This window comes from Mustela putorius, unplaced genomic scaffold, assembly GCF_011764305.1.
Source record: "Mustela putorius furo isolate JIRA1106 unplaced genomic scaffold, ASM1176430v1.1 tig00003972_pilon_pilon_pilon, whole genome shotgun sequence".
Lineage (NCBI taxonomy): Eukaryota > Metazoa > Chordata > Mammalia > Carnivora > Mustelidae > Mustela > Mustela putorius.
In genome coordinates this window covers 19,868,332-19,881,431 of record NW_025422115.1, presented here as the reverse complement: position 1 = coordinate 19,881,431, position 13,100 = coordinate 19,868,332, and the positions used below count along the sequence as shown (strand labels likewise).

The 13,100-nt window shown below is 49.7% G+C and overlaps 1 protein-coding gene across 6 annotated transcripts in view; it reads right to left on the bottom strand.

Annotated features, from left to right (window-relative positions):
• CELF6 (CUGBP Elav-like family member 6) overlaps positions 1 to 12,833 on the bottom strand; it is a 29,795-nt gene extending 16,962 nt beyond the window's left edge. For all 6 annotated transcript variants that reach the window (XM_004758357.3, XM_013059422.2, XM_045070641.1 and 3 more), the window contains exons 1-2: positions 12,434 to 12,833; positions 8,615 to 8,697 (exon numbers count right to left, since the gene is read on the bottom strand). In XM_004758357.3, the coding sequence (XP_004758414.2) occupies positions 8,615 to 8,697; positions 12,434 to 12,695 (345 nt within the window). In that variant the 5' untranslated portion in view covers positions 12,696 to 12,833. The remainder of the gene's footprint in view (positions 1 to 8,614; positions 8,698 to 12,433) is intronic.
• Positions 12,834 to 13,100: the final 267 nt, after the last annotated feature.

Sequence of the window (13,100 nt, the reverse complement as noted above, 5' to 3'; positions counted from 1 at the left end):
AGGAAACCTGGATGGTGGGGTGGTGATAGGAAGCTTGGGTGGCAAGCCAGGATGAACCGTGGCTGCTAAAGAGATTCGGCTCTGGGCTGGGATGACTATGCGAGGCCTGTCCCTCTGGCTCCTAGACCTCCTTACAGGCTTTGGGTGAGGAGTTGGGTGGGAGGGTGGAATTGCTACTGAAGATTTGTGTTTTGTACTAAAACAGAATATAATTCTATATGTCATTTAGATTAAACAATCTGGGAATCAGACTTAGTGCTGCTTACCCCAACTCTGCCTTTTCATGGTTGTATGACTTCGAGTAAGCCACCCTCTCGCAGAGTCCATGTGTTAAATGGGGGAAAACCTTCCCCAGCTTCTGTGTCGCCACAGTTTCTACACTCACCCCCTCAGTTCCCTCCCTGGGCCCCCCTTCCCTTGAGGGTGCTGGCGTTCTCCAGCATACCGTCCTTGGCCCTGCTCATCCCGCTGTTCCCATTCTTCCTGGATAGTCTCGCCCACACCCGCAGCTTCAGCTACCATCCCCGCAGGTCTGACTCAGAGCTCTGCCTCCCCAGCCCACACCTCCCTCCTGAGCTTCAGACCCATGTACCCAGCTACATGCTGGACAGTCCCGCTGGCATCTTCCACTCAACACACCCACACCAGAGCTTATCGTTTTGCCCCGACCTGATCCTTCCAGTCATCCAAGCTAGAAACCTGGAAAGCAACTTGACTCTTCCCTTTATCCCCTCCCCCCACCAACCAGATTCACCTTCTAATTCAGGGGTTCCCTGATAAGGGTGGATAAGAATCACCTGGGAACCATACCAGACTCTCAGGTTGGGGGATTGTACAATTTGCAAAAACTCCTAGGTGATTTCAACATACACTCCCACACATTCCCATCCCCCAACCACCCTGAGAGAATTCATGATTGAATCCCCATCTCACCTTCCTCTCATGGGTGTTGTGGGGATCACATGAGATAATGGGGACGCAAAAGGTCTTTGTAAACTGCCAAAAGCTGGGAGCGTAGGATGTGAGGAATTATTGTTGGGGGCAGACAGCTGAGTGCCGGGAGGAAAGAACAGCGGCCTTCCTGTTCATGGAGGAAGGGGTACTGATGCCCATCTGGCCTGAGAAGGTGATGATCTGACCCCCTCCCTTCAGGAAATGCACTGTTTCTGCACCAATCAGGGCCATTCCATCCTCTACCAATGTGCTCGTTGCCGAGACAACAGGCAGCTTCCTGTTACCATAGCCACAAGTGCTACCCAGTAACCATGGTAACGCCCTGGCAGTCACAGTTGAGCAATTTCCTTTGGATCAAATTTGGGGGTGGGGAACTGGGGAGGGCTTATTTAAAAAAAAAAAAAAAAAGGAAAGGAAAGGAAAACAGGCCAGGCCTGAACCAGCGCAATCCCCCTCCCACCCAGGGCTCAGGTTCTTATACGCTCTGACACACCCACCCGCTGGCAGTGGAGCCCCTGCAGTGTACCAGGTTGTGGGTGGGGGCCGAGACACCGACAGGACTCAGGCTGCAGTCTAGAGGGGATGACAGATCAATCCAAGCAGATCAGGGCGAGCTGGGCAGGTCTGGATTGGCTGGGACCAGGGACCAGGAGGAATGGGAACCGTCCCTGGGCATGGCCACCTGTGATTGTGGAGGAGAGACCAAGAGACAGAGCCATGGAGAGCAGAGAAACAAGGAGAGATGAAGAGACACAAGAAGACAGAAATCATGAGAGAAAGAGACACACCCAGAAAGGGGCAAGGAAAGAGAGAAATACTGGTGGATATGGGAAGGAAACGAAGGGATAAGAGGTCAGGAAGGAGCACAGGAAAGGCAGGGAGGAGTGTGGCAGGGAAGAAGGAAAAAGGGCTAGAAGCCTGGGGTGGGGCGCAGTGAGGGTGAGCAAGACCATCATTATTTTATTAGTTCTTAAATAGATCCTGAGAATTTCTCTCTGGAACCTAGAGTGACAAGCACATGTGACAGCAGTGGTTTCCATGGCAGCTGCCTCCCTGGCTGGGTTTCTGGAGAGATGGATCTCATCAGTGCTCTAGGGGACACCCCGTTCCCCCTCCACCCTCCCCAACTCTTGAATGGAGAGTGGGCATTAGGTGAAATATACATGTTCATAGACCTGGCAGAGTCCAAGCCTCAGAGTCTGGCACCTACGCTTACCACTGTTCGGGCATGCTGCCAGCATTTCCTGAACTCTTTGAAAAGCCCCAGCCTGGGACCTTCATGGAAGACAATAATGACCCTTGAGACCCTGTCCTCGATGACTTATGGAGGGGACTATAACGCCACTATTTTGTAAGAGCCCACTATGTACCATGCCCTTTCTGGGAGACCATACATACATTGTCTCTAAACTCTTTCCAACTGCTCTGCAAGGTAATACCATTGTCCCCATAGTATAGATGGGAAGTCTGAGGCTGAGGGAGGATAAATCACTTGTGCAAGTCACAGGATGGGTAAGTGGTTGAGCTGGGATTTGTCTCCAAGTCTGTCTGATGCTGAAGTCCATGTTTTTGCATTGTGCTGCTCAACTCCATTCTTAAGACATGAACACAAGGAATGAGGCATAGAGTGACCAGGGCCTTGGGAGGAGTTCAAGGTAGAATTCTGCAGGAGAGGCTGACTCCAACTGGAGAGGTCGATACAGGGAAGGCTTTACAGGGGAGGCAAAGTTTGACCTGGACTTTGCAAACTGGGGTCAATGAGCCATGTGGAGATAATGGGAGAGATAAAGCTGGCGGCTTAGCACTCCAGATGGCTGGGGGATGGAAAGGAAGCTGCAAGTCTGAAGGAGCAAGGATTCAGGTAGCCAGGGTAGAGCAAATTGCTTCTGAGTCATATGGCCGTGGATTTAAATCGTGGCTCCATCAGTGGCAACTTCTCTAAGGTCTCTGAGCCTTAGTATGCACATTAGTAAAAGGGAGAATTATGATCCTACCATGCAGTGTTGTGTTTGCTTGTTTGTTCTTAATGGAAGGGTATGAAACTAAAAGGTAGCCAGTGACCACGGTGGGAGGAATTGTGAAAAACAAAACAAGGAATTTTGGCTTTGTTGTATTTCCAAGGCAGTAGGGATCCAGAGATGCATATTAAATGGGGATAGATCCCATGAGCTGTCACTATGCTGAAAAAAAAGATCGGAAAGGGAAAGATTAGAGGTGGGAAGATCAATGATACAGGTAAGGGGTGAGGGTGACCTGGACCGGGGCAGAAGGAAATGGACAGATTCAAGAGATGTTTAGAATGAATTAACTGGACTAAAGTTCTACTGGATGTGGGAACTGAGGGAGAAAAGGAAATAGTGGCTGACCTTTAGGTTTATGGCTTAGGTGATGAGGGATTTGGCAGTTTGGGAGTTTGGAGATGCAGGGGAAGTCCCAGGGGAGGAGCCCAAGAGGATGAGGACAGAGTTGGGGAAAGTGGTTCTTCTTTGGTCCCCACTGGGAAGTGGTTAGAGAGGACACCTGGAATTTAGGTACACTCTGCATGACTGGAGAAAAAAAAAGAGCTGTCTGCATGAACTGCCTAAGCAACCCTGCCCTGCCTCGTTCTTGCCACAGCCAGCAGAGGGATGTGGAAGTAGGGTGAGGCAATCCCTGCTCCCCTTTGAATAAGGGGAATTGCATCCTTGGCCAAGAATTTGTCCTGGGACCTCAGGTGAGCTCCTGCCCTTGGCTGAGTACCTATTCACTTGAAAGTTTCCCAGATAGAGTCCAGGCCCACGTCTGCTTCAGGGCCCAGACCTGGTGGGGAAATCAAGGGAGAGAATGTCAGAAAGCAGAGAGAAGAACCTAGGCAGTGGAGTGGAAAAGTTTAGAGGCAGTGCAGTCATACATGAGACCCTGGTACTTTGGCCCCCATGAGTAGAAGGGAAGGCAAGGCCCTACCCCTTTTTCCTGCTTGATTTGCCTAAAATTCCTGCTTTGGAGTGAGACTTGAGTCCATCAAGACACTTCTGTGTCTTACACTGAGCACTTGTGCCCTCAACTTCTTAACCACCACCTCTCTTGGACAGGTGACATGGATGCAGGGAAGAGAGAGGCAGAGAAAAAAAACTTCACCATTTTCAGTTCTTTGTTTTACCTACCCTCTCTTCTAATCCACTCCACTGCCAAGTACCACTAGTTCTAGAATCTATATGGATATCCTAAATAGCTCTCAAGGCTGTCCTCTCTTCCCCATTCCTGCCCTATCCCCAAAGCTAGGCCAGTATACTCATTCAGCTGCATTCAAGCAACAGTGTCCTAATGGATCATCTGCCTCCAGTGTTCTTTCTTCTCTAACCCAACCATCATACTATAGCTGAAGTGAGCTTTTAAAACCAGTCCCTCACTCTTCCTTGATTAAAATCCACCTATGGGGGGCGCCTGGGTGGCTCGGTGGTTTGGGCCGCTGCCTTCGGCTCGGGTCATGATCTCAGGGTCCTGGGATCGAGTCCCGCATCGGGCTCTCTGCTCCGCAGGAAGCCTGCTTCTCTCTCTCTCTCTCTCTCTCTCTCTCTCTCTCTGCCTGCCTCTCTGCCTACTTGTGATCTCTGTCTGTCAAATAAATAAATTAAATCTTAAAAAAAAAAAATCCACCTATGGGAGTGCCTGGGTGGCTCAGTGGGTTAAAGCCTCTGCCTTCAGCTCAGGTCATGATCCCAGGGTCCTGGCATCAAGGCCCACGTCGGACCCTCTGCTTGGCGGGGAGCCTGCTTCCTCCTCTCTCTCTCTCTGCATGCCTCTCCCCCAACTTGAGATCTCTGTCTGTCAAATAGATAAATAAAATCTTAAAAAAAAAAAAATCCACCTATGGTTCCCTATTGCAAACCTCCCGATAAAGCCCAAGATCCTAAGACTGGCAGTCCAAACCTGTGAGTTTTGCCTCCCTTGCTGCCCCAGAGACACAATACTCTTCATTCACATAGAGCCTTGGCTGTCTTCACTGGACACCTTCCCTACCAATCCTCACACTGTATCCAGAATCCCAGAAGTCGTCTTGTCTTTCAGCTTTCTAGACCCTCAGATGTGATGAAATATGATCATATATGGGATCGGGTAGCATTCCCTCTGTGAAGCACCTCCTCTCTCTCCACTCCTGATGCTCCTTTTATGTGCCCAGGTGTAAACTGCACTGAGATGCAGTGAGTTATTTCGGGCTGGAAAAAGCTCCTTGAGGGCAAAGTTCTGATTTGCTCACTAGGCAGCTGCTAGCACATACAGTGCCTTGTGTGAGTTACAAAAAGGCACTCCCCTGACTCTGTGGATGAATTTGAGAAAAAAAAAAAAAAAGTGCCTCTTCCTTTGGGCTGACACAGCCCTGTGATAATGTGCATGGCTTGGTCAGGAGAGCGTGGATGAATTTTAGCCCCCACTTGCTCTTTCTGCACAAGCTGTTTTGTGCAGGGCACAACCTGCAAAAGCAAATGTACGCAGTTGTCTGTCTCCTTCACAGTGTTTGAAGGGACGAATGCCCAGTGGAAGGGAAGTCATGAGTAGGGAGAGAGACAAGTGAGGGGAGGGCACCTTCTGGGCTAGGGTTGGGCCCACCTTCTTTAGGTGGATTCTGCAGCCTAAAATGAGGCTGCAAGACATAGCTTCAGCTTTATGAAGAAGAAGCTACAGAAGATGGGACAGAGCACAGGTTTAAAGGAAGTCCTGAGCGGGGAGCCAAGTTTTGATAGGTAACAGAAATTAGCAGGGGCATGTGAAGGGGAGCAAAAGGGAGATCCCAGTCCAGTAGATATTGTGAAATTTTCCCCAGAGGTTCAGGCTTTCTCTTTGGGGAACCCCAACCTTTACAGCTCCCAGGGTGACAATCCTGCCTGTCTCTAGCAAGAGCCCAGATTAAAGTCTTCCCCTGCTTCTCCAGCAGATGGCAGCTGTGCCCAGGACCCAGTGCCTACAGAGAGCTGGACACCCTCCTCCCTTCATGCTGATGGGCCTGAGGCCAGGTGACTAACACTGCTGCTGCCCCTGGCAGGCCCAGAGGAAAGATTGATGGCACGGACATTGCTTGGGCTGGCCAACAGAGCCATCGATTTTCATTTAGGAGAATAATTAAATATTAATTTTCACTTTGTTAAGCTGGAGAGGGTGAATAAAGCCAATCCTGGCAGTACAAAGGCAGGCCATGTTGGAAGCCTGTGGATGAAATGGTGGGAGAGGGCAGATGTACCCAGTCATCATCCCCTCCAGAACCTTAGACCTGTCTGCCACCAGCTTGGCCCAGGTAATAGTGTAGTAGTTAAGTGAATGAGTTCTGGAGCCAGACTACCTGCATCTTCCCAGGTCTTCCTATTAGTAGCTTCATAACCTTGGGTAAGTCGCTGGTTTCCTTTGACTGAGTTTCCTCATCTGTAAAATGGGAAGGCCAATAATACCTTCTTGTTAGAGGACGAAATGACTTTGAACGTGCAAAATGCTAGGAACACTGTCTGGAATCAACAAATGCTAGTTATTATTTTTTCTCTTTTCTCCTTCAGAAATTATTCTGTTAGTCCAGAGCCTCACAGCTCTTATCTCAGGTGCCCTCAGTCTCATTCAGTCCTCCCTTTGTGGAGCCGTGTGGCTGGTCAAAGAGGGTTTTTTGGTTTTGCTTTTGTTTTTTAATTCCAAAGTTCATCTTAATTTTCTCAGTGCTCCCATTGCTTTCAAGATAAAGTCCAAGTCCCTCATCCTGGCATCCAAAGTTTCCTCTTCCACCACTGCCCTCTGGTGGATCTTCTCTCTGGCCTGGCCCATGCTTACATGGGCCCTCCTCCACAATCCCAACCCCATTCACACCCATCTTGTTCCTTCTGTCTCTGCACCTTTCTATGCTGTTTCCCACATGGAATGTTACAGTTTGTCTCAGTGACTTTCAATTTTAGCAGCAGAAGTCATTTGCTCCCATGGTTGGATGAGTAATAACTTCTACTACTACCCCTACAAACACTGCTGTTACTATTACTACTACCATCACCACCACCTAACCCATATTAGTGCTTGTTGTCTACAAAGAACTATGCTAAGTACTTTATGTGAGTTAGTTCACTTAATTATTATAACTATTCTATGAATTTGTTTTTACATATGAGGATGCTTAGGCTTTAAAGTAAAGACATGCCCAAGGTCATACACCGAGTTAGTGAGTGGTAGGGCCTGGATCCATACCCAGGTCTGTCTGACTCCAGAGCCTACACACAGAGACTTGGTGAGGATAATACGTTGGTGTTACTTAATGCTGAGTCTTCAAGAGTGAGGCTCAAGTTGCTTCAGTTACTGGGATTAGTCTTATGAACTGATGGTACACTAACAGCTTGGTCAGCTCTAGGCAAACCTTGTGCCATTGCTAGACAGCTCTGATTCAGAAAAGTGATTTCTTTGTACTGAGCTGAAATTAGTGTCTGTTCTTTATATCCACTGATCCTGATCCTGCCCTTTAGAACCACCCGCAGCAAACCAAAACCTCTTAATAATCTGAAGGTGGTTGTCCCCACCTCAACAGTAATATTTATTGAGATCTTACTCTGTGCCAGGTACTTGCTAAGCCTCAGTTAATCCTCATGGTAGCCCAGTGAGTTAAGTGTTAGTATAACCCACTCCTTACAGATGCAGAAATCAAAGCTCATGAGTCTAAATAATGTATCTGGAGACACAGAACTTAAATGACAAATCTGGGATTCAAGTCTAGGTCTGCGAGACTCAGAAAGTAGTATCCTTAATCATTATGTAGTGATGCCTCCCTATGAAAGCCCCCATTAAACCCTATCTTCTCCAGCCAAATATCTCCAATTTCTTCAAATCACCATCCATGACATAGTTTATGTCCCCATCCCATCCTGGTCTCTTTCTGATAGGCTAATGATCCTCTTAAGTCTGAAGCTTAGAACTGGAAATAGTCCCAGGCTTGGCCTGCCCAGGGCATTTGAATAGTGCTTTTGTTGTAGATCCATCACTCCTTTGACAAGGGAAAATGAGGTTATGTTGTATGATTTGCTTTTGGTGAACCCACACTAGTTCTTAACAATCACCATTCTCTTCCTGCCACATGGTCTGTAGGCCCCACTTTCCTTTTTGTCCAGTGATTAGCCATTAGCTAATGCCATATGAGGTGCCACTGATATATAATGGTTTAACTGTGCACATATAATCAGGTCCTCTTAGCTTTAACCAAGTGTTTGGGGGAAAAGAAGGAAAGCAATCTTGGTGAGTCAAGGCACCAAAAAAAAAAAAAAATTACAGGAAGAAGACAAAGGGAAGTGCTATAGAACTGGAAAAAAGTAGGATACCAGCCTACCCGATGTATCTGCATATATTCTCACACCAGGGACAAATGACACATTAAGCCATGACTTTAGCCAAGGCTGGCAAATTCTGGCATAGCGCACAACACTTGTGCTTCTCTGAAAAGGTAAGGTGGAATATTTGGCCCAAGTGTTAAGCTCATTTCTTTGGGCCAGAAGACTAAATATACCAAAGAACCTAAAGCTGTTTGGGGCACGGGTAAGCTAACATCTAGAAAGGTGACTCTGCTTCTAGTTCCTGGTCCCAGCCCAGCCCCTACATGCTACTTTGGCATGCACATAAGGCATGTCCCCAGCCTGAGGTGATCCCCACCCCCCAACCCTGGTGGACTTACCCCTGGCAGGGTCTTCTGCTCGTGCAGTGCACTCTGAGCCTTGAGAGCAGAGTCCCGGGCGCAGTAGGTGAGGAAGGCACAGCCTGGAGAGGAAGAGGCTGGCTCAGGGGGTTTCCTGAAACCCCCAAATACTCTTTGTGGAAAGACCCCATTAAGTGACAAACTTAAGGCCACTCTCCTTTCACAAAGCACTGCTCTGAGAAGCCTTCTCTGCCTCCCGCCTTCTCTGAATGGAGGGCCTTCATGTATCTGAGTCCCAGACTCTGGCTCCCTCTCATTGGCTCCTGGTTTCTTGCCTAGGGAACATGTGTACCCACATCCAGCCACATGCTCATACAATCCCACAGCTCCCCTCCCCACTCCAGCCATAAGTCCGGTTGGGGTTAAACCTCCCTAAGCGGCTTTTCCTTCAGCTTTAACCCCAGCCTCTCCCTTCCTTTTCGTATTTATACTCACAGAGTCTCCCAGAATCAGCCTCAATTCCTTCCCAACTCAGTTTCAGATGGGAGGAGGCAAAAAGGAGGAGGAGGGTTGGGAGTCAAACCCAAGACATCACAACTTCTTCTTAATGCCTCCCTCTTCCAAGTTTGAAGCTGTGGAATGGGTTAATCTGAGGCTTGCAAGATGGGGCTGATTTAAGGACTTTCTGCAGAGAGGAGCTTTCAGGGACCTCCAATCCTATCGAAGAAGCTTGATCTGTCAGCTCTCCCAGTACTTCAAGATAGGGCCTGTTAAAGGGTTATTGTGCCCCAAATCTTACTTCTCTGAAAGAACCAGTAGTTATGGGACAGAGACTGGGTTGAGTCCAAGGATTAGTCCTACTCCCCTTTAAGTTCAGCCTCAGAAACTGTAGCCTGCTAGGAAGCACTGAGGCAGGGATCTCTTCCTTTCCAGTAGTCACTGAGCATTCACGCATTCAAAAAATATTTGTTGAGTACTGACTTGTTATGGTGGGGCATTATACGGGCTTGGGGATGAAGTGGTAACAAGGCAGACACATTCCCTATTCTCATGGGGGTCATGTAAAGAATCATGAGAGGAATGTAATTTGAGTCCAAAACGTTGAGGAATGCTTCAAAGAACACACTGAATCCTCAATAACAAACAGGGCTTACCAAAGTGACAAGAAGGGTGGTGATTATTTCAGGCTGAGGAAATAGCACATATGAAGACTGAGGCAGGAATTTGGTGTCTTGGGGAAATGGATGGAAGACTAGTATGGTTGGAGATTGGTGAAAGGAGGCAGAGTGGATGGTGAGGTAGGTAGGGATCAGGTCACCTATAACCTTGTAGGCCTCAGTCTGGATTTTGAACTTTTCTCTAAGAGCAATGAAGAGCCACTGAAGGATTTGAAGTGGGGATCTGACATGATAAGATCTATGTTTTCAAAAAGAGCCTTCTGAGTGTAGGAAGGAGAAAGACTGAAGGAAGAGAAGGTGGATGTGAGAAGCCATTAGGAGCTTCGTGAAGTTTTCCACTTAGACCTCAGCAGACTAGGAAGGCAAATGGGAACATTTTCTCTGATGTCTTCTATGTGGCTGCACCCTTAAGGTGGGTGACTATCTGCTTAGAGAACACCTGAGACAAACTCTTACTGTATTGATAGGGAAACTGAACCCAGAGGGTGTGTCAGTGGCAGAATAGGGTTTCGAATCTCCTAACTCTTAGGCTGACGTTGTTTTCAAAGCCCTGTGACTGCTTCCCTCAGTACCCAGTCATCAGAAGGAAAATGAGTCACTCTGGCTTTTGGATGTCGCTGTTGCTGGGGAGAAAGGAGGGAAGATGTTGACTTGGAGACCCTCCCCAATCATGCTGCAAGGCAACCCTGCCTTGGAGAACTTCGGGTTGGTTTGGGGATATATCACGAAACACCTGATTTGCTTACATCTCTGCTCCGTCTTCTGCCACTCAGCCATATCAGCTGACGTCAGAACTGGGCAGGGCTGGGGCCCTGTCTGAAAGGCTCAGGGGCCCAATTGCTGCCCAAAGGAGCCCCTTGTGGAATACCTGGGATAGGGGGTGGAAAAAGGAGGGATGAAAAGACAGAGAAGCATGACTTGAGGGAGAGACACACGAAAATAAGAAACGGGAAGAATTAGAGCTAAATGGAGAGGGAGAAAAAGGATGAGAGAACAATTCAGACTCTGATGGTATTTGAATGAGAAGAGTGATAACTAAAGGTATCTTATACACTTCCCTTATTGTACAGATGGCCCAGAAAGATTAGCTTGTGCTTACACACTGAAATAAATGTCTAGAAAATAAGAAGATGAATTGCTATGGATGGATGGACAGCCAGGCAGTTGGACAGCATTAGAAGGAATCTGGGTGGCATAGTCTTATTCTTTCATGCCCCTTTTAATGTAACCCCACCCCAAAGTGTTAAAGACACATTGCTCCCTTGCTGGTCCCAGATCTTCTGTGGGCATTTTTGTGAAGCCCCTGTGTAAGTGTGCCTAAGGACGTTCTAAAACCTCCCAGTTAAAAAGAGGTGGCAGCCTCATTCCAGCTCTCAGGGCTTAGGAAAGTATCTTTAGCTGGTATCCAGGGCCCACCACTTTTCTCCTAGGAAAATCATGGAGGATGGTTGGTGACCCTTCCCCCTCAAATCCTGAAACTGAAGTGTGATGAACGTGGAGAGAGGTAGAAGTGTTTCTCCTTAAATAATTTCCTTCCCCTGCCCCTGTATGACATGTGACTCCAGCTCTCTTACTCCAGCCCAGCCTGGACAGACTTTTCTGCATGTAAACAAGCCTCCTCCCTCTCTCTACAGGAAGAAAGGGGTGTGGCTGGACAGGACTGTGGTGCCTGTCTCTCTAGCAAGGGCAGGGGAGAAAAAAAATCCCTTCTGCCTCTTCAACCTGACCCACCCTGAAGCTCTGGTCCACAGGCTTTGCTCCAGGACCAGCCTGTGAAAGATGGAGAGCAGGAGGCTATAAAGAGGATTGGGGAGGGGTAAAGATGAGGTACCTAGTGGGGGAGATTAGAGGATAAAAGAAGGGTGGGTTCGCTGACAGGAAACATGAAACAAGGGGGCACAAGGTGGTGGTTTTTCCCAGCTGAGGTCAGGGTTCTGGAATCAAGTCAGAAGAGGCAGAGTATTGGCATTCTGGCAGGGGGGTGGAGAGATTGGGTTATTGTCCAACATAAGGGTGGAATTTGGAGCTGAGAGCCTCCTTGTGGGGAATTGGATTTTGTGAGTTAACCAGGCCTGGATTCTGAAGAAGGAAGGACCTTGGGTTTGGGGAGGGGGGTAGTAGCAATCTGCCTCAAAGGAAGGCTCTGTGGGGGTTGGCTGAGCTTAGAGGCCAGAATGAGGGGTACAAGTCCAAGATATATGTGCAGGCGGTTAGGCCTGAGTGGGGTGATACCAGATTGGGGGAGGAGGCCAGAAATGATTGGGTCCAGGGTTTGGGAGATTGAGGATATCAAAGGTCAAATAACTTTCCGAATTCCAGGATTTGGAATGTCTGATGAGAGGAGTGGAGAAAGGTCCAACTGAAAGGTCGGGATTGTTGGGATGTGAGAGGTGAAAGGCAGGGAGTTAGAGGTTAGAGTGGAGAACATGTCAGGGGATCAGAATGATGATCAGTGGGAGGATATCAGAAAGAAAATTCCAGGTTGGGGGTTCTGTGATCTGGAGAGGAGACTGGGCTGAAGTGGGACTGGTATTGGATTGGTGTTGGACTGACTCTAGGTAGATCTAAGGTTGGGGCTGCGGTTGAGGCTGGGGTTTGGGCCGGGCCCACTCTAATCGGATTGGGGCAGGGCTGGGCTGGGCTGGGCTGGGCTGGGCTGGGCTGGGCTGACCCCGCGCACCTTTGTGGAGGCCGGTGAGCCGGTCCTTCAGCACCGTCAGCTCGTAGATGCGGCCGAATTCCTCGAACAGCGGCTTGAGGTCCTGCTCGTCCAAGCCCCGCGGGATCTGCCCCACGAAGAGCTTGATGGCGTCGTGGTCCTTCATGGGCACGGCAGGACCGGGGTTTAGCCCGCTCATGCCGACGCCGCTGTCCGCGGTGCTGAAACCTAGGCGCGGGCCGGGGCCGGCGGGCGGCGCAGACCCTCCGGGCGCCGCGGCCATATCCCCGCCCGGTCCGCCCTCCCGCCGGTCCCACTGGTCCCGCCTGTCCCGCCGTCCCCTCCCTGGACCGGTGATGAGGGCCAGGGGGGAGGGGGCGGGGTCCGGGCGGCGGGGGCGGGGGGCTGCACTGGGGGCGGGTCCGGGTGGAGGGGCGTAGAGGGGGTGGGGCGGGCTGGAAAGGGGCGGGGCAGGGGGCGGGGCAGGACGGGGCAGAGGCGGCGGGACGCTGGGGTCTGGGTTGAGGTCCCCGCGCGGCGCTATCCGGGCTCCCGCCCGAGCTCTCCCGGAGCCGAGCCCCGAGCCCCAGCCCCGGTGCTTGGTGACGTCAGGCAGCCGGCTGCCGAGTCTACGCAAATGATTTGCATAATGAGGAAGCAGCGACCAATCAGAGCTGGAGTTGACCGG